This window comes from Taurulus bubalis, assembly GCF_910589615.1.
Source record: "Taurulus bubalis genome assembly, chromosome: 3".
Classification (NCBI taxonomy): domain Eukaryota; kingdom Metazoa; phylum Chordata; class Actinopteri; order Perciformes; family Cottidae; genus Taurulus; species Taurulus bubalis.
Window position 1 is genome coordinate 21579782 of NC_136591.1, and position 20952 is coordinate 21600733.

A 20952-nucleotide genomic window follows, 5' to 3' on the forward strand; every position below is an offset into this window, starting at 1 on the left:
GAGCGAAAAACAGCACAGGATGCAGCCAAGTGCACACTAAAAATAAAATGTATATCTGACGGCGTTTCTATAGCAATTAAGGGGATTTGTTTTTGACCTTGCGGTACAGGTCCTGGGCTGGTGGGTTACAGCCACAACCCCTGTCACAAGGGAGGATCTGAACCCCATCAGATGGGGTCCTGGAAGAAGTACTTCAAGTAAACACTGCACCCCTTCAAAAACAGTTCACCCAAAAGAGTTCAGACTCGAGAGCCCACAATTCGCCGCCTGTAAATGATTGAATTTACCTTGCAGATGAAACATCAAGCCAAGTCAGAGGAGGGTGTGTTTGATCTTATTTCCTCCCAGGAGGGCTGAGCGCATCCTGACAAGCGGGCTCGCCTAAAATGGGACCGACGGTGCCTCTCGGAGATAATTCAGGTGTCCCGAAAACACGCGTCTCGGCGCCTATAACATGTGACGGCCTGCGAAACCAGCGATGCCCTTCAAGAAATCCATGACCAGTATGTAAAGGACGACTCCTCTCCGATCCGCTCACACCGGAGATATGTAACCCAGCTCCCCCACTTTCTTGAAGAAAAAAATGAGAAAAAAAGAAGAAGAAGGAAAAAATATACTGGAAAACGCAACCCGAAGTGTCCCGGTGTGGCTGTGTGGCTGCAGCTGTGCGGGATTTATCCTCTACTGCGCATCCGCCTTGTATGTGCACCTCCAGAAGAGAAAACGCCTTTTGTATATAGCGACAGGCTGTTTAATATCTACAGCGCTGTGAGTGACTGGTGCCGCGCTGAATCCAGCCAGATGTTCGTATCGCTTTCACGGGCTTTTGCTGGCGACGCAGGGCTCAGTGCGACTTAATCCAGATTGACTGAAGGGCTGCTGCCATAATATGCGCCCCCCTCCCTCTGCCCCCGGACTACTGTCAACCACCGACCCGGCTCCATTTCTGACCAGAGGTGCTGTGCTCGGAATGGTAATCAGTGCGCTCGCTCCGAGCTGCACAGAGACCATTTGTGTGCATAGACAGATGCAGTGCCTCCCAGCCTATCTCGCAGGCAGGCATCATAATTTATTCATGTAGATTGAGCTCCACTGCACGAAACGCAGATAGGTTCATATTATTTTCTATAGAAATGTTGTACAAAAAATAAATAAGCAGAGTTTTTTTTTTTTTCAAACAAAAAGAAGATGTCAAATGAGCAATAACCAGAGTGGCCTAAACAAGACTGTTATTGGAAATCCATCCACCCCTTTAGGTAAAACCTCAGGTGCACAGCAGGCCAACATCTGTAAAGCCAAATATAGCAGCCTAGTTTAACAGTCCTGCATGTATTACATAGATTATTGGCAAGAAAGTGTTGTGTTGGCTGAAACTGAAAGCCCTGGCTCCCTGTGGGTCCTCTTGGCACTCAACCCATCACTATCTGATGCAATGCTCTTATGGCCTTTTGTGCAAGTTGGCAAATGAGCTCATGTGCACAAGTATATTACAGTAAAGCAGGGCATGAGACTTTGACTCGCAGCACAAGTGTTTTTTGTTTTATTCCAGAGAAATGACACTGCTCCGGGGGACTCCTGTGAAGTAAGTACTTATTGTCATCCACAGAATTACCCTGAGGATCTCTACCCCAGATCAATAGCTCCATCCAGATACAACATATCCACTTGAGATCAATAGAAATATTCCAAGTGGTTTATGGTTATCCTGAATTGGAACAGGTAGACCTATTAAACTGTTACATGCGTGCATGCACCCATATTTATGTAAGAAAAAGTGTTGGCTACCTGCACATATAATTGAGTAGAGTAACCGTTTTCCCCAGCCACAACAACAACAACATACAAACATTTTGCTGGTGGGAAGTGTTAATGTCAAGGCCTGCATGTGGCCTCGTGTGAGTGTCTCATCCGAGTCATCATGAGCTGACAGTTGGTGATATGAAATGACACTGACATGTCTTGGATTTTGCTGCGCTCCTTTACTATGGTGATTCACGTCAGGCTCTCTCATTCTCTTTCTCTCTCATCAACGCATGTCATCCACGAGGAGCTGAGTAGGCGAGGCTGTTTGCCCGTTCACCTGTCCGGCCCTTTTTTTCCAAGAACAGGCCCACAGCGTCCCGTGGAGGGTCGGCGATGCTGCTACTCCACAGGGTCTCTGTGATCCCAAGCAGCTCACGCACATGGGCACTGATGACCTGCGGGGGCGCACAGCAGGGTTGAGTCCTTTGATGAAGTGTGTGTTTACACAGTATCTCACCTTCATTTAATAAGGTAGTCCCACTGAGAGTGAGAGAGTCTTTCGAGGAGAGCTCAACAAGAGTGTGGCATCGTGGGAGGAAAAGGTTACAAGTTTACACTCCCAAAAACAAACGCATCAAAGGACTTCTGGGCAAACAATACACAGTAAATCTCGACTAAATAGAGCACAGACAGTTTTTACAAAATCTGTCTGTCTCGAGTTATTTCATTATCACTTTACACTCACCAAGAAAGACAAATTCTTCTTTTTTTTCTTGGTTTGATGCTTGTACAGTAAAGCAGAGCTAAATACATAAACTCGCTTTGAGCCAATTTAGTTCTGACCTCAGGGATGGATAAGAAAAACAGTTGCTTTGACTGTAAACAGCACATGTGATACAGCTGATCCGGGGTGTCTGCTGGCAGATACGCTCGGTTTCAACACTTTAATTGATGTCATACTGTTCAAAGAAATAGTGTTAAAGTGCCAAATGGGATGTAAAACTGGGTTGGCACAGACTAGACACCAGTTTCCAATGTTTACGGTTCACTTATAGCTTACTGTAGAGATATTTGAATACAATTGATGCGGCAAATATTAATTATTTCACTTCAAGGTTCATCTTTTTCATCTTTTTCTTTGTAACGAATCTTTGACTTTACCATGTGAATAAGCAAACCGAGCAAAGAAATACCCATGCCACAAGTTGCTGAACCCTAAATTGATGTCCGGCAAATGTTTGATATGTCCACCTGATGAGTTAGGCTGCTTAAATGATTCATCACGTATTCAAAGTTGAATAAATTAAGACAAACTCATACTTCTTTTTCAGCACAAGAGGACAGGAGTAGGTTATGTGGGCCTACAGTAGTTTCACAGCGCTATCATTATCTCGGTGTTACTCAGCCTGTTGAAACTGCCTTGAACATTGTGTGAGCCTCCAGCTTTGATATGTAAACAAGTCTGCCTCCATAATAACATCAATCTCCTCTGGAGGTTAGAATAAAAATAAAAAAGAGTCTCTCCCTCCTCTCCCTCTTCATAATAATACCTTCATGTCTTTAAAATCTGTGATTCCAAGTCTTGGCAAAGAGATGCAATTTACATAAATGAGCTTTCTTCCAGTGACGAGGTTCTCCGTGAAACATGCCTGCGACAAAAAAGTATAATGAAGTTAGAGCTTTGAAAACAACAAGAAAACAAGTGGTATCGTGTGAAAGCAGACAGGCACTGTCCTGTTACTGTTAACGTTATATATGTTTAGCCAGGTGACTGTTAACCTACTTTGTATTGTGGAAATCCTAAAGACTCGATCCATGTAGCAACATCTTGACAACTCCACTGTAGGAACTCCATGTTGCCATGGAAACTGTTGCCTGCAACTAAGTGTTGATACGTGTTTTCCTCACATAAAAAAAAAGCTATTTATTATTTTACAGTCACAGATATATATTACAACTTTACGAGGCGTGTTGTAAAGAAACTAGGCAAGGTGTCTGTGCACTAAATATATATATATATATATATATATATATATATATATATATATATATATATATATATATATATATATATATATATAAAATAATATCTTTAATACGACTCCAGTTTGTGTTTATGTAAACAGCCAATCAGCTTCTTGTAATTTAGGGCGGTTGGTAAATTGCGCGCAGTGATTGGCCGTTATAATCAGGTCTGTCCCGCCCACACCAAACGGAAACTGCGAATGGTGTCGCGCGCAGCATTCACAGACCTACAAAACATGTGCGCGTGCTGTCAGCCGTTGACGTTCACGCGGATAAACGGCTTGTAGCTCTAGTTGAAGCGCAGCAACGTCTCCCACCAGCGCTGCCCTCTGCGAGCTGAAGTTCTATTTGCACTCTGGTGTCGTTTTGGGTCGGTTGAAGGGCTTTGGAGCAGGAATAAGATAAACCCCGACTCACCATAATGGCAGCACTTCTCCGGTCCCTTCTGAACAAGAAGGTGAGACAAATTCATGCTCACGTTTTACATAACAGTTTGTTTTTGTGGGACGTTTATGAAACTCAACGTAGCTAACAACCTGAGCTGCTAGCTAACAAAAGTCGTTAGCCCAAAACAAACGCTATGCAACCAGTCTTTCCCGTCGTCTTTGCGAATATGTAAAAGTACTCGTTACATGCATGTTAAGTTGGGTAACTCACGTTTTAGGGGCGGGTTTGATACGTTGTATGTGCATCGCGTGGACACAGGGGTCAAGCAATACTCGGACATGGTTGTTATCCATTAACGTCCGACTTTGAACATTGAGTTAAAAATAAATTGAAGTTGACTAATGTTGTCTTTTAATTATTGCAGGTATCCCTCCAGCTGGGTCGCGTGTGTTACTCGTCCTCCTCAGCGGTAAGAGACACCCAATGACCAGCTTTCATAACCCACCAGTGAATGAATGAATGACAGCCCCGGTGTTTCTAGTTGTCAGTTAGAGAAGTCACCAACACTTCTGTCCTTGTGCCACGTTGTGTTGCATTATGCAATAATTTAAAAAGTGAACACATGCATTGTTTGTTTTTTTGAGACACTTGACCTTATGATATCAAAGTAACACGGTGTTTTTAAGAAATGTCAACAAACAAACAATGTAGTTTTTATGTGCCATGAAACTGTAAATGGAGCTGAGAAACATCCTGTTTTCTTTGATCGTATTCTCACCAAGACAAAAGCCAGAATGAATTATATTTTTGACCATGTAATGAAGAGATGGTTTTAAAATACCTCAAAAGCAGATTATGATTTCTTGTTGCTTATCAGTCTTCATATTATCTAAGAACAATATATATATGTGCTAAGCTGATGGCTGATTGTACTGGTCATTAGTCCAACTCTACATCAGATGTCTCCAGATTTTAAATATTGTTGCAATTCGTTTTTTAACTGTAAATTAGTCTGTGTGTGAAGTTTTGCAGATTTCCGAATGAAAAGATTGAGCAAAATAGACTTAGAAATCCATAGAGGGATATTTAAACATTTTCAAAGCAAGAGGAGTTCCTAGTGGCATTGCATACATATTGTAACTCTGTGTAGAAATGTCTCCTTGCACTTTGTACTTGTTGCACACTCATTAACCTTGTCCTAGGTCTAGGTACATATCCTATACAGCACATGTACCATGCAACTGTTTTTGCAGTTCGTGAGCAGTCGGTTACATTGTGATTTATACTAACAGGAGGTTAATATGACATTAGTCAAACTCCGATTTAGGAAAGCCAAAACTTCACAAAGAAAGCTCAACCACATGCTCAAAAACCAAGTGTTTTGATAGCAGTATGCATACTGACTATTTCAGTGCATACATTTTATCGACTCACAAACATTCTTAGAATTTGTGTGTATTAAGGGATTGGGAGATGGCTGCGGTACATTGGAAATCTCTGATCAGGAGGACTTAAACTTAAAGTCGAAAGAAAAGCGATCTAAAAAAATAAAATGCTTTGGCCAGTTGATGTATATGTTGTGACGGACAGATGTCCTAAATGAACTTAGTCGTGATGTAACCAGACAGGAAGGGAATTAACCATATGCCTCTGTGATCCTCTAGCCCACCACCAAGCTGTTCATTGATGGCAAGTTTGTTGAGTCCAACAGCTCCGAATGGCTTGACATTCACAACCCCGTAAGTATTCATAGATGAACTATATCCAGCCTGCGAAGAGGCTGCAGCAACAAGAGATTTACCTAGAGCTGGCTGCAACTAACCAGTTCAACTTTGGTAGTAACTCACTGTATGAACATTGGGAAGGGGGAAATAAGTTGTCACTTCCTAAGAAATCAAAGCCCAGTTTACACAGCCAGTGATGTTTCATATTGTCCAAAAGGGAAACGCAGTGATGAATAATTATAGCATACATCAGATAAAATATCAAACCTGTAAAGAGATAGAAAACAAACATGTGGTTGTTAATATTGATGAATTAATGCACATGCCAAGTAAGACCAAGTCATGACTTCCCTTGCGCTCAGTCGAACCTGTCTGTATGGGCTGTCTCCTGCTTCTCAGGCGACTAATGAGGTGGTAGGACGTGTTCCCAAAGCTACCCAGGAGGAGATGCTGGCAGCGGTGGACTCCTGCTCCAGAGCCTATTCGTCCTGGTCGGAGACCTCCATCCTCAGCAGGCAGCAGATCTTCCTACGCTACCAGCAGCTCATCAAGGATAACATTGTACGGAAATCTGTCACTTGTTTTTCTTTTTAACCTTTCCATATTTTCCATTTCATGATTAACAACTTGGAGCTCAAAGAAGTTGTAAAAACAAAATTCCCCCTTACGAATGTCTTGAATTGATCGTTAGCTGTTTGTTGTTTTTTTCTTTTATATTTCAGAAAGAACTGGCTAAAATGATAACCTTGGAGCAGGGGAAAACTCTTGCCGATGCAGAGGGAGACGTATTTAGAGGACTTCGTAAGTAAAGCATCGGCTTTGCTGTGTGCTATTGTGTTTTGTTATCCTGATTAGATTAGAGTGCTAGTGAATATATAGCGCAGATCAAATTCCCCTGCTCAAAGACTGTTGTCTATAGTATCTGTATCTCCTGATGAAAAGTCTGTGTATTCGGCAACCCTTTGCCTGGATGAAAGTTTGATACTAAGTGTCAATTATTTGCGCGTAACCTGACACTTCCTGCGAAAGCAACTTAAACTTTGAAATGAATAATGAAGCAAGGCTTTCTGTTTTGGTCCCATTGCCATAGAGGAGCCTAAACTGCTTTTCAAGAAGCTTTCACAGTGTCCAACGATAACAAAACAAGGGTTAAGGAAATAGTGTCACTGCAGCATCACATTGTTGGGACCTGATGTTAAAGTGTGACTACCTAGTATGTCTTTATGTAAAACACTCTGCTGTTAGTTACATGCTATATAAAGATAATTATGCAGTTCTCCTCATTAAGGTGCGCTTTGGCATACTTGCATCATCGAGAATCCTGTTGAGAAATTAAACAAGCCATGCTCACTTGCAAGTAAAGGAATATGTATTTTGGTTGTTACAAGACGAAGCTGCCAAAGAAATTTTTTTGTACTTGGTAGAGCTCCCAGTTTTGCGATGCCCGAGTTATTCTGGCATGCTAACTTGTAACTTGTCAGCTGAAAGACAGGCTACGGAAGCAGGTGTGCTGCCAGCATTAGAGATGATGTCCTACAGTGCTTGAAGTTCTCACAAGTTTTATAAGATAATTAAGTAAGAGGCTAAACTGCATAATGCTTTGTAATGTATACATTAAATGATCTCATCCTAAATAACTTGTATTCATGCATCCATTAGTTTATTGGGTGCCTCACATCTCTGCACTGTTAGTTTACATACTCTTCATCTCCAGAGGTGGCTGAGCATGCCTGCAGCATTACGTCCCTCATGCTGGGGGAGACGTTGCCTTCCATCACCCGGGACATGGACACCTACACCTACCGCCTGCCCATCGGAGTGTGTGCCGGTATCGCCCCGTTTAACTTCCCCGCAATGATTCCACTGTGGATGTTCCCCATCGGGATGGTATGTGGCAACACCTACCTGATGAAGCCCTCCGAGCGGGTCCCAGGGTGCACCATGCTCCTGGCCAAATTGCTCCAGGACGCAGGAGCACCAGATGGCACACTAAATATCATTCACGGCCAGCATGATGGTGAGTGTGTGTGTCTGTCTGTCTCCCTCTTCATTCAGAAGCACACAATCTGTGTGTGTGTAATAACCAATGGCAAAAGGTCCATGGATGATTCAAACACTAATCATATATCCCCTGGCAATATGTAGATGGTTAAATTTCCATAAAATGTGCAGCTCTATATCTGTAAGTAATTCATGAGTGTTTGAGGAAATGGATCACCATATTCGAGGCCTTTGTGCTCTTATGTTGCCTTACGGGTGCAGCAGCACAGATGAAGAATGGAGGATTTACAGTACCCGTTTGTATCTTTGTGTAGCGGTGAACTTCATCTGTGACCACCCCGCCATCAAAGCCATCAGCTTTGTGGGCTCCAACCCGGCTGGAGAGCACATCTACACGCGGGGATCCAAAAACGGCAAGAGGGTGCAGTCCAACATGGTACGCCCTAACTTGCAGTGCACATTTTAACATCCTTAGACTGAATATACTGTTCTTACATTCAGGATTATCAGTCTCATGAAGCTAAAGTAGTTTTTGTGCCATAATAACCCACTTATTAATCACTGCTATGGACAAAAAAATCATATGGAGCAAAACATTTACTATTCTGTCACCAAGACAACTCGGTGCTTAGCTGTCAATCACGGATGTTTGTAGCCTACGTGATGAGCCCTTTGCTACAGTCTAACTGGAGAGAAACCCTTCTGAGCCGTGTCCTACATTTTTCATTTATAGGGTGCCAAGAACCATGGTGTGGTGATGCCTGATGCCAACAAAGAGAACACCATCAACCAGCTAGTGGGTGCTGCCTTCGGCGCAGCTGGCCAGCGCTGCATGGCTCTCTCCACGGCTATTTTTGTCGGGGAGTCTCGTGACTGGCTCCCAGAGCTGGTGGAGCGCTCCAAATCACTGCGCGTCAACGCAGGTAACATCAAACTTAACTGTGTCAACGCAAAGTAAAAATGGCTTTGCTAAACATTTTAATATTAAGAGTGGCATGAAGCTGCTTTTTTTATGATGGGAGGTTTTTGACATGTACGACTGTGTCCTGAAGGTGATCAGCCCGGGGCAGATGTGGGTCCCCTGATCTCTCCTGAAGCCAAGGCCAGGGTGGAGTCTTTGATCCAGAGTGGGGTGGATGAGGGTGCCAAGATTCTGCTGGATGGGAGAAATGTCAACGTCAAAGGATATGAAAATGGAAACTTTGTAGGACCCACCATACTGAGCAGTGTTACGGTGAGATTTGGCGAAGGGGGAAACATGGCTGCCTTTTGTCAGTTAGTAGAAAGTCTTAACATGATGAAATATAGGTCCCAGAATTATGTTTTTAGAGAAAAAAAGAAAATGGTTTATAGTTGCTTTTTTAACAGGAGCCTAAATACTTTGTGTTAAATGCACTGAAAGCACTTCTTCTCAGTCTTCTCCATGTATTGCTCTAACATCCTAAAGTGTGTACATACTCGTACATTATGTACTGTTAATGATGCCTTGTGGAGTTCTTGTTGCAGATGATGTTAATTAAATGCTGGAGGAAACTCTGATGTGATCATTCTGCTGTTCTTTCCAGCCGGGCATGAAGTGTTACAAAGAGGAGATCTTTGGACCCGTGCTTGTCGTCCTGGAGGCTGAAAATCTTGACGAAGCCATTTCTTTAATCAACAATAACCAATACGGCAACGGCACCGCCATCTTCACCACCAACGGAGCCACAGCACGCAAATACACACATGAGGTGGACGTTGGCCAGGTGAGACACACTTTTTACAAGCACTGAATAAAAGGACGCTGGAGATTGTCTGTCAATTTGAACACTATTCCCTGAACAGAGCTCTGTCAGGGTCTTAAAATAAAAGTTCACCTTTTGCCTTATTTTATTTTTAAGTGTGAGCCACTTGTGTGAGACTTTGAGTTAACAGTTTTGTGGTGACGGTGTTATCTCAAAGACAGGAAACAGGCATAGACTTCATGTGAAGTGTGAATATTAATTGTAGCTTGATGGCTCAAAGGAATGGTGCTATGAAGTATCCTTTATAAATCCAAGTTTCACGCTTATTGTTTGCGGCATTAAAGGATAGGTTCACAATTTTTTAAGTAAATCTTAAAATGCATGTGGAAATGTCAATGTGCATTGAAAAACGTTTTTATTGGCTGTAATAACTCCCCCCATACAAAGAACTTATGTCAGAATTGGTTTATTGCCAGGTATGTTTGCATGGTGATTGGCGCATAACGATAAACGCAGTGGAATAATATACATAATAAAAAAATATGAAACTGTACAATAGAATAAACAAACAAATTAATAGTATGTTCAAATAAGTCATTGTCAACGTGTCAAGTGAATATTTAATGTGTGGATTTGTGCAGGGATACGTAAATGTCTGTAATTATCCTGGACATGTCAGTCAGTGGGGGTCCCGGTCTGTGTGAAACCTGTTAATACAGCAGGAGACAATTTGCAAAGAGTTGTCTAAATTGTGTGTGTGAAATTAGTCTTTGTCTATGTGCAATTTTAAATGTATAACAACATTTCATGCAGATGGATGAGAAAATAATTCTCCATGTCTCCCTCACTTTTACGCTGTAGTATATGCGTAAAGATGGACCCATTCTATTGATCCGTCACACCTGGCATTAAATGTACTGTTTTCCCCCAGAGGGGAGGTTATGTCAGATGAAATACATGATCACAATACATTAGCAGTTATGTATGATTTGCTCAAACTTGACAGTAATTCCATATAATACGGTTCTTAAATAGAAAAGCATTTTCTGAAGAGTGTTTGGTGTGAATGCTGAAAAGCTGACGTTACACAGATTTGCTGGTTTAAATGCACACACAAAAACGATAATAAAAGGGCTTGATTACTATGAATGTCATCTAAAAGCTGAAAAATACGATCTTAACGTTTTTAATCAAGTAATTAGTATTTAATTAATGAGTGTATATAAAACCATTTATTTAATTGCCAGAAATCATGCTCTATTGTGTCCATATCTCCCTGATGTTTGTATGCCTTTGTACAGATTGGTGTGAATGTGCCCATCCCCGTCCCTCTCCCCATGTTCTCCTTCACTGGCTCCAGAGGCTCATTCAGAGGAGACACCAACTTCTACGGCAAGCAGGTAAACAACAACAAGGCGTGTTGTCACGTATTGGATCATTAAAAATGACTGCATCAAAATAAACAATTGTGAACTTGGGTAGTTGACACTGCAGTTGTCTCTTTCCCACCAGGGCATCCAGTTCTACACTCAGATCAAGACCGTGACTTCACAGTGGAAGGCTGAGGACGCCACTGTGACGAGCCCAGCAGTTACCATGCCAACCATGGGACGCTAAAATGCCCAGCACATCCAGCATAACCTTGAGAGACATCTCATATGCCTTAAGATGAAACCCATGGGGGCGCGGGGTTACATGTCCTTTTTTTTTCGATACAGGTACACTGGGGTATTATTATTAGTTGGTGATTTTTATTTTATTTTTTATCTTCAGCCATCCTTAACAATGTTGTTGCACAAACGCAAGCGAATGCAAACTTCACCGCATTCGGAGACGCGGGGAATGAGCTGGACTGATGCAATGAAATGGGGTTTGTTGTGTTTTGCACCCGTTTTTCCTCCTGTTCATGTCCGGTCCTGACCGGGTGGACTACGGATGTAAGCCAGCTCAGCCATCATCAGTTGTAAACTCTGGTGTCACATTTATCTGAACCTACAGTAGAATTTAAAAGGATCAGGGATTTTACCTTTTTAAAGCAATGACCCCAAATGTCTTCCACCATTATCCTGTGTTTTTTTTCTTCTTTTTTTTTTTAGCTTGTTCTGTTTGTCAGAGCGTTGTGTAGATACTTGGAAAGAAGATGTAAATGGAGCAAATGCTACATTAGAACAAGATCACACCTTTCTCTGTTCTGCTGGTAAAACTGAAATAATGGTAATAATAATAATTGTCCCTCCTAAATGTATTATATCCTACTGTCCAGTGTTGGGGCTAACTTGGGGTTTCTGTATGTCGGAGAGAGGTTCAAGGGTTTTGTACTGTATTGTCAGGAGTGATTATTTTATTCTGATCATGGATGGTATACAAGTTACATCGCTGTGCTTGACATGACATCTGACGTTCTCTATAAACCATCATGATGAAACACTATGTGCTGAACATATTTCCATTCAAATTATGAGCTACAGTAAATTTAGTCACCTAGACTATTTGTGATTAAAAGATGACATAGTTGTAGTTGACTGTTCGAATAAAGCCACAATAATTTGACTAAATTTACTTCTGCTTTGTGTTGAAATGGTCCTCTGCTTGTGTTGCAGTTCAATACATTATTCATGACACATTAAAGCCGACACATTGGCAGGCAACTCTAAATGATGCCTAATTAACTTCACAGACGAGAAGGAGTTTAAATGTTTAAACTTGTTATTCTGGTTCATCAACACACAGCCTGTAAATTAGCTGAAAGCGACCCACTGTATTTGTGGGCGATCTGTCTCATGCGCAGCATGTTTTGTTCCACTATGGACGTCCGTCGGTGACCGAAAACAACTTTCATCACGACGCCGGTGACGTCACCACTCCGCGAGTCGAGAGAGGAGTGTCGTCGGACGTCCGTCATGGTGAGCTCCGAGTGTGTTTGGCGTTCAGAGAGCACTCAAATAAGTCCGCTAACGTTACAGATATATCTACTTTGTTTTAATTGTTCTTTAGGGGAGTTATACAGCTATCACGATTGTTGGCGAACGTTAACCAGCTTGTTAACTAACTTCACCGGCTAGCTTTGTTTAACGTAGCATTCACGCAAGCTGACGTCGTACGTAACGTCAGTTGACGGAGAATGAACGTTAACGAGGAGCTTTGTGACCGTCAATTAATTCGAAGCCAGATAGCCGTTTAAATAATACTACTACTTTCATGGCACCGACACCCAAAACATAGCTGTATGGTAACGTTTTATTCGTAAAGAACGTGTTGTAAAGTGTATAAAGGAGTGACAACTAGAGAGGATGCGTATTGAGTATTCTGTTAATGCTGCAGTGAAAGTGGGTTTATTTGAGTTATAACATTAACATTGTCCGGCAATCCGCTATTTATATGTTTATATTCGTAAGTGAGGCAGCCACAGAAAGATCGGTTTAAAAGTATCCTAAAGCACCAAGGATTATTTAACAATATTACAAATTGAATTACAACATTCATAATTTGTTTTTTACAATCAGAGCTTCATGAAACTCCTAACACCTCTTTTTGTATTTATTCATTTTTTACACAAATCTTCTATAGTGTAGAAATATGGCTCATATGCCCAGTGATGATCACAAAATACTCTCTTTGTTTCCAGTGTAAATTTCTCTCGGGCAGCATTGTTTGCATGATTTGTTAATATTCATAAATACTGGTGTGTAATCATGCAGCAGTGAGAACAGCCCACAGTCGTGGTTGCATGTCTCTGCTGCCTTTTAAGCCATCAAACCAGCATTTTATTACGCGATATGAGTGAATCATGCAAGATCTTCCTTCTCCAAGGCCGACACACTTTCCTTGTTTTGCCCAGAGCGTGCGGCCCACTCTGGAGTCACAGCTTTACTTTACATTAATACAAATCAGTTGGGACCTCAGAAAAACCATATTCGCATATGTACACACTGCCAGACTTTTAAATACATGCTCTTCTTACGTACTGAGATGCAACGCTTATGATCATGACAAGCTTTTCTTACACACAAACCAGTTCTATCAGTTCACGAGTCCTGATGTATTTTGATGTTCAGCATTTTCTAGCTTTAAATTTGCAAAAATCCAGGCCGTTATCTCATGCTCAGCTTCTGAAACATTTCAGTGATTAATAATTAATAAAGGGTCCGAGGCTGGGGTCTCATTTGTTACAGTCTCGTTCTAGCATTTCTATACATTTTTGTAATTTGCTCCAGTTAAATGCCTTAAATGTAAATCTTCAATCTGAATTCACAGGCAGCAAAAATTCTCACGTACAAATGGCTTTATCTTCTGTGCAAGCGGAGCGATTGTCTCAACGGGGGTTTCTCACCGAGTGTTGTCTCACTGAGGCTTTAAATACATTATAATTCCTCACATTAGGTATCTGAGTTTTGTTGAGACACGAGTTGCTGCGTATCGATCAAAGGATTAAAGTCCACCAAATTAAGTCAAACATGGTGTTGATGTGATGTTTTTTTAAATGCTCCGCAGGAGTCGACTCAGCAGGTAGAGAGGTTGATTTTTGGGTTTGTCTCTGTGGTTGGTTGGAGAGTCTGTCGTGGGTGTGGTCTATTATACATAACTGTTGCTTCCTAAGCCTCTTATCGCTTTGCCATGCTGTAATTTACCATCTCCCAAAACCAGTCAGCATCAGTTTGAGCTGCTGGTTTGGAGCATCTCAATGGAATAGTAGCTTTAAAGTGCTCTGACCAGAAAACCTGTGATATTTGTCTTTTGGTTAACTCCCCAGAGTGAAGATGAAGCTCACCGTGCCACTTCCACTCCTGGTGCTGTTCGCCGTCGCGGGGCTGAGCCAAGCCCGGGTCAAGACCTCCCTCCTGGACTTGACCAACGTCTTTGGGGGAACCCTTCCCAGACTCAGCCGACCGGCGAACCACAGCCACATCTTCTACGCGGTGATGTTTGACGCAGGGAGCACAGGGACGCGCATCCACGTCTACACCTTGATCCACAGTGACTCAGGTGATATATTGGGCTCATTCATCTGACCTGCATTCCTCTGCTCTGTTACACGCGTTATGAAGCCAACTCACGTTGAGAAACAGGTCGAATCACACGCGTGTTTACTGTTTATTTACATATCCTGTAATCAATTGGTTTTACAATGCAAATTAAATGTACAATGTCCTCACAACCTTCTTTTTTTACCACAGGGGACATAGATTATACTTGACTTCATTTACTTTTGAAGATATAATCCTATTCTGTCAGATTCCAGTCAACATGCCTCATCTTGAATACGGGGATATATTCTGCATATGTATGCAAAGCAGATTTAGGCCTTTTTAATGCTTTTAATAGCTGCTGCATATTTGATGTGGGCGGATCTTGTATTATTTTTTTAATTTTTTTTTAGAGCTGCCTATTTTGGACAATGAGATGTTCCACTCCATAAAGCCTGGTTTGTCAGCATATGCTGACTCCCCCGAAATGGTGAGTTCACTGTCAAATCTAATCAATTATATCGAGCTGAAGGACAAGGTTCGCTGGCTCTACATTGTATTCAAAAAACGCTGCCGGTAGCCTCCCTCTGCGGGGAATCACATCACGAATCAAAGTAAGTAAGAAGTGAGGAAAAAAAAAAGAAAAACGACAAACAAGGTTATATTCAAGCAGCATAATATGCAACACGTGCAATCAAGTGTTCTCTCGGCTCTAACTCGTCACCCTGTTTGTCAAAAAGCCGCTCTGAGCAGTACCACGCTGTAGTGAGCGTTGCCTGTTTTCTTTTTCTTTTTTTTAAAGGCCAGACACACAGTGAGGATGCTGCTGAAGGTGGCCAAGAAGACGGTGCCTCGTCTGGAGTGGAAGAGAACGCCGCTGGTCCTCAGAGCCACAGCCGGACTCCGGCTGCTGGCCGCAGATAAAGCCCGGGTTCTTCTGGAGCAGGTACGAGAGTGCACCGGTACACAGAGACACGACACACTGTCGAGACCTCTGCAAAGTGGAGTGCAGTTCTTCATCATCGGGGAGTTGCGAGGCGCTGCATTGTCTGACACTCTCAGGCAAAGTGCAGCCTCTTATCCGGGGAAGTAGCAGGCGGGAGGGGAAAGAGCATTTTCAGTGTTGTGGCAGGTGGCGCGTCGACGAGAGAAAACGTATTGTTATCGAAGTGGTGTGAGCTTAATGTGGACGGCTCTTGTGGAGGGGATAAGGTAGTAATGGATGGCCCCAGGGCACCTTGGAAGATAAATGATACTTTATTAATCCCCCTGAGGGAATTAATTAATCCCTTCAAGCGGAGGGCACCTCTGGATGAGCTACCATTATAGTAGATAATATTAAGGCCATTTCTCTGTTGCTTTCCTTGACGCTCTCATGCTCTTTCTCTCAATCACTCATATCCCTCCCCTCTCCCTACACTCTCTTTCTCTTCCTCCACAGGTTCAACATGTGTTTGATGAATCTCCCTTTTTGGTCCCAGACAACAGCGTCAGCATAATGAACGGCACGTATGAAGGTAACATCGGCCCTGACGAGCAACACATCCGTCAGCTGTCGCAGCCCCTCGTGTTCTGTCTGCAGCTCTTTTGGAGTTGGCATCCGTGATCCGGCTGCCCTACTTTGTGCGCCGAGCAATTTCTATAAGGCGTAACACGAATTGCGGTCTTTTATGATGACACTTAGGAAAATGAAAATTGCTCTTCCCCACAAAGTTGTTTGTGACCTTAAAAGTCTGTACTTAGGTGGTGGGAAAATTGGTGTTATTGTCTGTTGTGTGGGTTATTGATTTGTCAGCATTTCAGCCTTGTTTTCTTAAGCACCATGCCTCTTGCTCACGTGTTTGTGCGTGTGTTTGTACATGCTTTCTTACACAGTTGTAATTTCTGTGAAAATTAGGTGTCAGCGTTTCTAAAAATGTACTTGTGTGTTCCACCTGAAATATCTGTTTATTGGTTTGCAAATCTCTTTAATTTAGGGATCCTGGCATGGATATCTGTGAACTATCTGACAGGTGAGTACCGTAAAGTATTTTTATAGCCCCTGCTTCACATATTCATGCTGAATGCACACCACTATGAATTCGTTGCCCTAAAGGGGGGTAGCTCTGATCTTTATCGGGCTCCGTATCAGGATTAAATACTTTTTGCGAGCACAGTCTGTGTCAAATAGGGCTTTTGAAGATAGCATCTAAGGTGTAACTGATTAGCTCCTCTCTGTTGGCTGCTGGATTAAAGTGGGAACTGTTTTCAGGTCACCTGAATGCACAAACCAAAAAGACAGTGGGGATCTTGGATCTGGGAGGGGGATCCACGCAGATCACCTTCCTGCCAAAACAAAGGGTGAGTTTTTTGTTTGCACGCTTAGAGATTTCTGTGCAAAGGAAACTCTCAGTGATTCCTAACCCACTATATCCTTCATACTTCACTGTAGAAGACCATTGAAAGTGTCCCAGTTGATGATTACGTTGCCAGATTTGTCATCTCCAACACATCATTCGAATTATACACTTACAGGTAACTGATTTGTTGATTAATGCACGTTTCATAAAATATATTAATCTTGCATTTGATTGCATGAAGTCACTTCTTGATAAAAAAAACTCTGTTAACAGTAATTTCCATGTGTTTAAAAGAAAAGATTGTCCTCCAGTAAAATGCCACTGACTTTGTTCACATTGTAACTTCACTTGCTTTGCCTTTTTTTTATTTCGGGGAACTTCTATTATCTGTTTAGTCGTGAAGACGTGAACAGTTTGTGACACCATTTGTTTCGCCTATTTTCAGAATGACTTGCTTGTCACATACACAGTCTGTTCCTGGTTGCTTGTTTAACTGTATCACGATCCATTTTGACTTCATCCAGTTACCTCGGAAATGGACTGATGGCAGCCCGACTGGCCACACTGGGCGCTTTGGGCGCCGAAGGTGAGGAAGAGGTGCTCCGCCGCCATTAGCTGCGGGTCGGTGTTGTTCATTGTGAGTGTGTCTCTGAAAGATACTGAGACACAACAGTGAGTCAGTCCTCCAAGTGTTCTCTCGGGTGTTGTTTCCTTCTTGGCCGTTTCTACAAACACTGAGTGGAGGCGGTAACAAGAGAGAGAGATGTTTTGTTTTGTTTTTTATTCCTGAGATGTACTTTCAAGTCTTTCTCTCTAATAAACAATTGGAGTGAGACCCTGAGATGAATCACCGAAAGGGCTTCAGAGGAAATTGTGTTAGTGAGTCAGACTCACGTCGCGCTGACCAGTTGCAAAGCAGTTGGAGCGAGTTAGACGATTAAACGAGTGGCGTCTGTGCTTCTAACAGGGTTGGACTGGCGCGTTTTTAAAAGTTCCTGCCTGCCGAAGAAGTTCAGGGGTGAATGGAGTTTTGGAGGGCAGACCTATCAAGTGAGCGGCGACCCAGATGGTACGACCCTGTTTCCTTAAAGTGTCATCAGTCTGTTGATTAAAACCGAAGCTGCTGTTTAAGGGAATTTACTTTCTTTCTTTAATCCCTTCGAATTTAAAACTGAGGATTGTCAGACGACAAATGTCCAGAGTAAATCAGAGTATGTGAAAGATTTGAGCAAATATACAAAACTAAATATTTTGTGACGATAAACAAACATCTGCATTTAGTAGACCTCTTACATTTTGTTTCTCCATTTTGAATCATGCCAAAGCACCACTTCAAAGTCTTGAGATGTGTTCCACTTAAGGAAATAAGTTATTCAGCATGAAAAAGTATATAGGGCACTCATTGAAATACTTTGAGTAAAATGTATGGCTACTTGCACGATATAGGGCTACAAGAAAAATAGATGATTGACTAAAGAAAAAGACCAAAACACAGTTATGTTTCCAAAGCCCATTAAAATGGGCATAACAAAACAAGGAAAGTGTGTCGGCCTTGGAGAAGGAAGATCTTGCATGATTCACTCATATCGCGTAATAAAATGCTGGTTTGATGGCTTAAAAGGCAGCAGACACATGCAACCACGACTGTGGGCTGTTCTCACTGCTGCATGATTACACACCAGTATTTATGAATATTAACAAATCATGTAAACAATGCTGCCTGAGAGAAATTTACACTGGAAACAAAGAGAGTATTTTGTGATCATCACTGAGCATATGGACATGTCATAATGTGTTTATTCTCCCCCACAGAAGATGTATACTTGACGCCACTGTCTCCGTTTCTTCTCCAGGTTATGCCGGATACAAGCTTTGTTATCAAGAAGTACTGAAGGTGGTGATGGGGATTATTCATCAGCCGTATGAGCTGGAAGACAGCAATGTGTTCTATGCATTCTCCTATTACTTTGACAGAGCTGTGGATGCAGGCCTTATCGGTGAAAAAAAACACACACACACACACACACCATAATTATACAGACCTAGCAGGATATTATTCAAGCAAGACAGAAGCTGGGAAGTGTGAGTCATCTGCACCCATCTCAGTGGAGTTGAAGCGCTAGAGGTGTGTAGTTATTAGAGCTGAAAGGGCACACGCTCTTATTAGTATTATGGAAATGTGGATCTACCTCCTTAATGAACGCTGTAGCATTTAAAAAGTGTGGAAGATGACCCCGATGACCTCCCGTTGCAGATGGGGTCCGTGGAGGGGCGCTGGAGGTCAGAGACTTCAAGAAGAGAGCGAAAGAAGGTGAGACGGCCAAAGCAATGCGTCCTCACTCTGACAGCTCTGTGCTCGAGACGCAGCGCGCATCTCAATAGTCTGGACTCGTGTCCTCGCCGGTATCTGAAATCCTGCGCTCTTCCTTCGCGTTCAACCTCAGACATCGATTTCCTTTTTGTCTGCTCAGTGTGCAAGAAGATGACCAAGTACCCTCCCGTCAGTTCTTTCCTGTGTATGGACATGACCTACATCACTTGTCTGCTCAAGGACGGGTTCGGCTTCAAGGAAAGCACCGTGCTGCAGGTGAGCGTTACGCAACACCGTTAGGGTTCAGGGCCTTGTGTTGTTTTTAAGAGGAGGAAACAATGGGAATAGACACAAAGGAACATTTACAAAAGGTTGCACGTTATTATACAACATACTTTTTTTATGATACATACTATTACTTTTTATGACATAATATACTATAATAAAAAATAATTCAACATACTATATTACTTTTTTAACAACCCACTTTTTTACAAGACATTATAGTATGACTTTAAAAAAAACATGATATACTACTATATTTCTTACTATAACTTAAAAGCCTTTTTACAACATAGTATTACTTCATCATACTGTCTTAATTACTTTTTATGGCATACTATATACTCAGATTTTATTACTTTGACTAATAAAATGTTTTTTTTCCAAAATAATATACTATGACTGATTTAAAAAAAAAATGACATACTATTACTTTTTTCGTTGTACTGTCCTTTCTAAAAAAACGTCTGCCGTACTACACGACATTGTGAAATATTTAAGTATGAATGTAAAACAACCTTTGACTGGTACTTTTTCTGTGACATACTTTCATATATATTTTGTACACAATCCATCACAAAAGTAAATTCTACACAGTTTTGGTAACTTTTTTATTTCAATAAATACAAAAGGCATTCAAGTGATCTGCTGTTTCCCCCCCCCCACCCTTCCAGTTGACCAAGAAGATGAATAACGTGGAGGCGAGCTGGGCTTTGGGCGCCACGTTGGACCACTTCCACAACCTGAAGATCCACTGAGGCTGAGGCGGGAACAAACGCGGCTCATTCAGGTGGCGCTCCATTACAAACACGTGACCACCTTATCTAGCGGCCCAGACGGCCACCGATTGTTTCATAAGGACAGCGCTAACCTCATGAGTAATTATTAATTTCTCTTTAAAAAAAAAGAAGAAAAGAAATTATTCTCAAGTGTAATATATTGAGCAACGTGTCATCTTACTCAGAACAAAGTGAAGCACTGGAGGTCGACATTTGAGTGGGATGTGACCAATAACGCACTAGGTTAATGCAGCTTTGGGCCTTCCTGGAGACAGTTTGTTTGAGATGTTTTTGTGTTTCCATCGGGCCGATTAAGGCTTGTTCAGTGCTCCGGTAGCTGGTAATCATGTGTTTTGTAGTTAGTAATAAGGATAGCGGGGTACACACGTGTCTGGTACATTTCAAATTTGACAGCATTTTAACAATTGGCGTTTTAGAAATAAATGGAACTTATTTTTCATCACTCCATGTTAACCTCACAATGATAATGTACACGGTCATTATATATTTTCATAAACTTTTAAAACCCGTCTTAGTATTTCTTTGGGAGTATTTGTTTTCAAAAACTTTAAGGAAAAAGGTTGTTTGTACAAACTTTCAAAATAAAACCATCATCGGTTGCTAATTACAAATATCTACAAGGGCAAAGTCAGTGATTCGTTTCTTTAGTGGA

The 20952-nt window shown here is 41.9% G+C and overlaps 2 protein-coding genes across 2 annotated transcripts; both read left to right on the plus strand.

The window, feature by feature from the left end:
- The first annotated feature begins 4147 nt into the window (after positions 1-4147).
- LOC306734741 (methylmalonate-semialdehyde/malonate-semialdehyde dehydrogenase [acylating], mitochondrial-like) lies at positions 4148-12157 on the plus strand. Its single transcript, XM_079216128.1, has 12 exons — positions 4148-4225; positions 4580-4624; positions 5820-5894; positions 6279-6440; positions 6602-6680; positions 7594-7896; positions 8195-8316; positions 8614-8803; positions 8933-9114; positions 9446-9625; positions 10906-11004; positions 11117-12157. The coding sequence occupies exons 1-12, from the start codon at positions 4190-4192 to the stop codon at positions 11219-11221; spliced, it is 1578 nt and encodes a 525-aa protein (XP_079072254.1). The 5' UTR covers positions 4148-4189; the 3' UTR covers positions 11222-12157.
- Positions 12158-14361: 2204 nt separating this feature from the next.
- Positions 14362-20809, plus strand: entpd5b (ectonucleoside triphosphate diphosphohydrolase 5b; the record flags this gene model as incomplete). Its single annotated transcript, XM_079215546.1, has 13 exons — positions 14362-14587; positions 14982-15058; positions 15371-15514; positions 16010-16085; positions 16545-16580; positions 16820-16908; positions 17000-17082; positions 17432-17493; positions 17875-17976; positions 18761-18904; positions 19162-19218; positions 19379-19494; positions 20175-20809. 13 exons carry the CDS (start codon positions 14362-14364, stop codon positions 20256-20258), a joined length of 1296 nt encoding a protein of 431 aa, XP_079071672.1. The 3' UTR covers positions 20259-20809.
- Positions 20810-20952: the final 143 nt, after the last annotated feature.

Coding starts and splice junctions, on each gene's coding strand:
- LOC306734741 (XM_079216128.1), top strand. CDS start 4,190: ATGGCAGCACTTCTCCGGTCCCTTCTGAACAAGAAG. Junction 6,681..7,593: donor AGACGTATTTAGAGGACTTC/GTAAGTAAAGCA, acceptor CTTCATCTCCAG/AGGTGGCTGAGCATGCCTGC. Junction 9,115..9,445: donor CCATACTGAGCAGTGTTACG/GTGAGATTTGGC, acceptor TGTTCTTTCCAG/CCGGGCATGAAGTGTTACAA.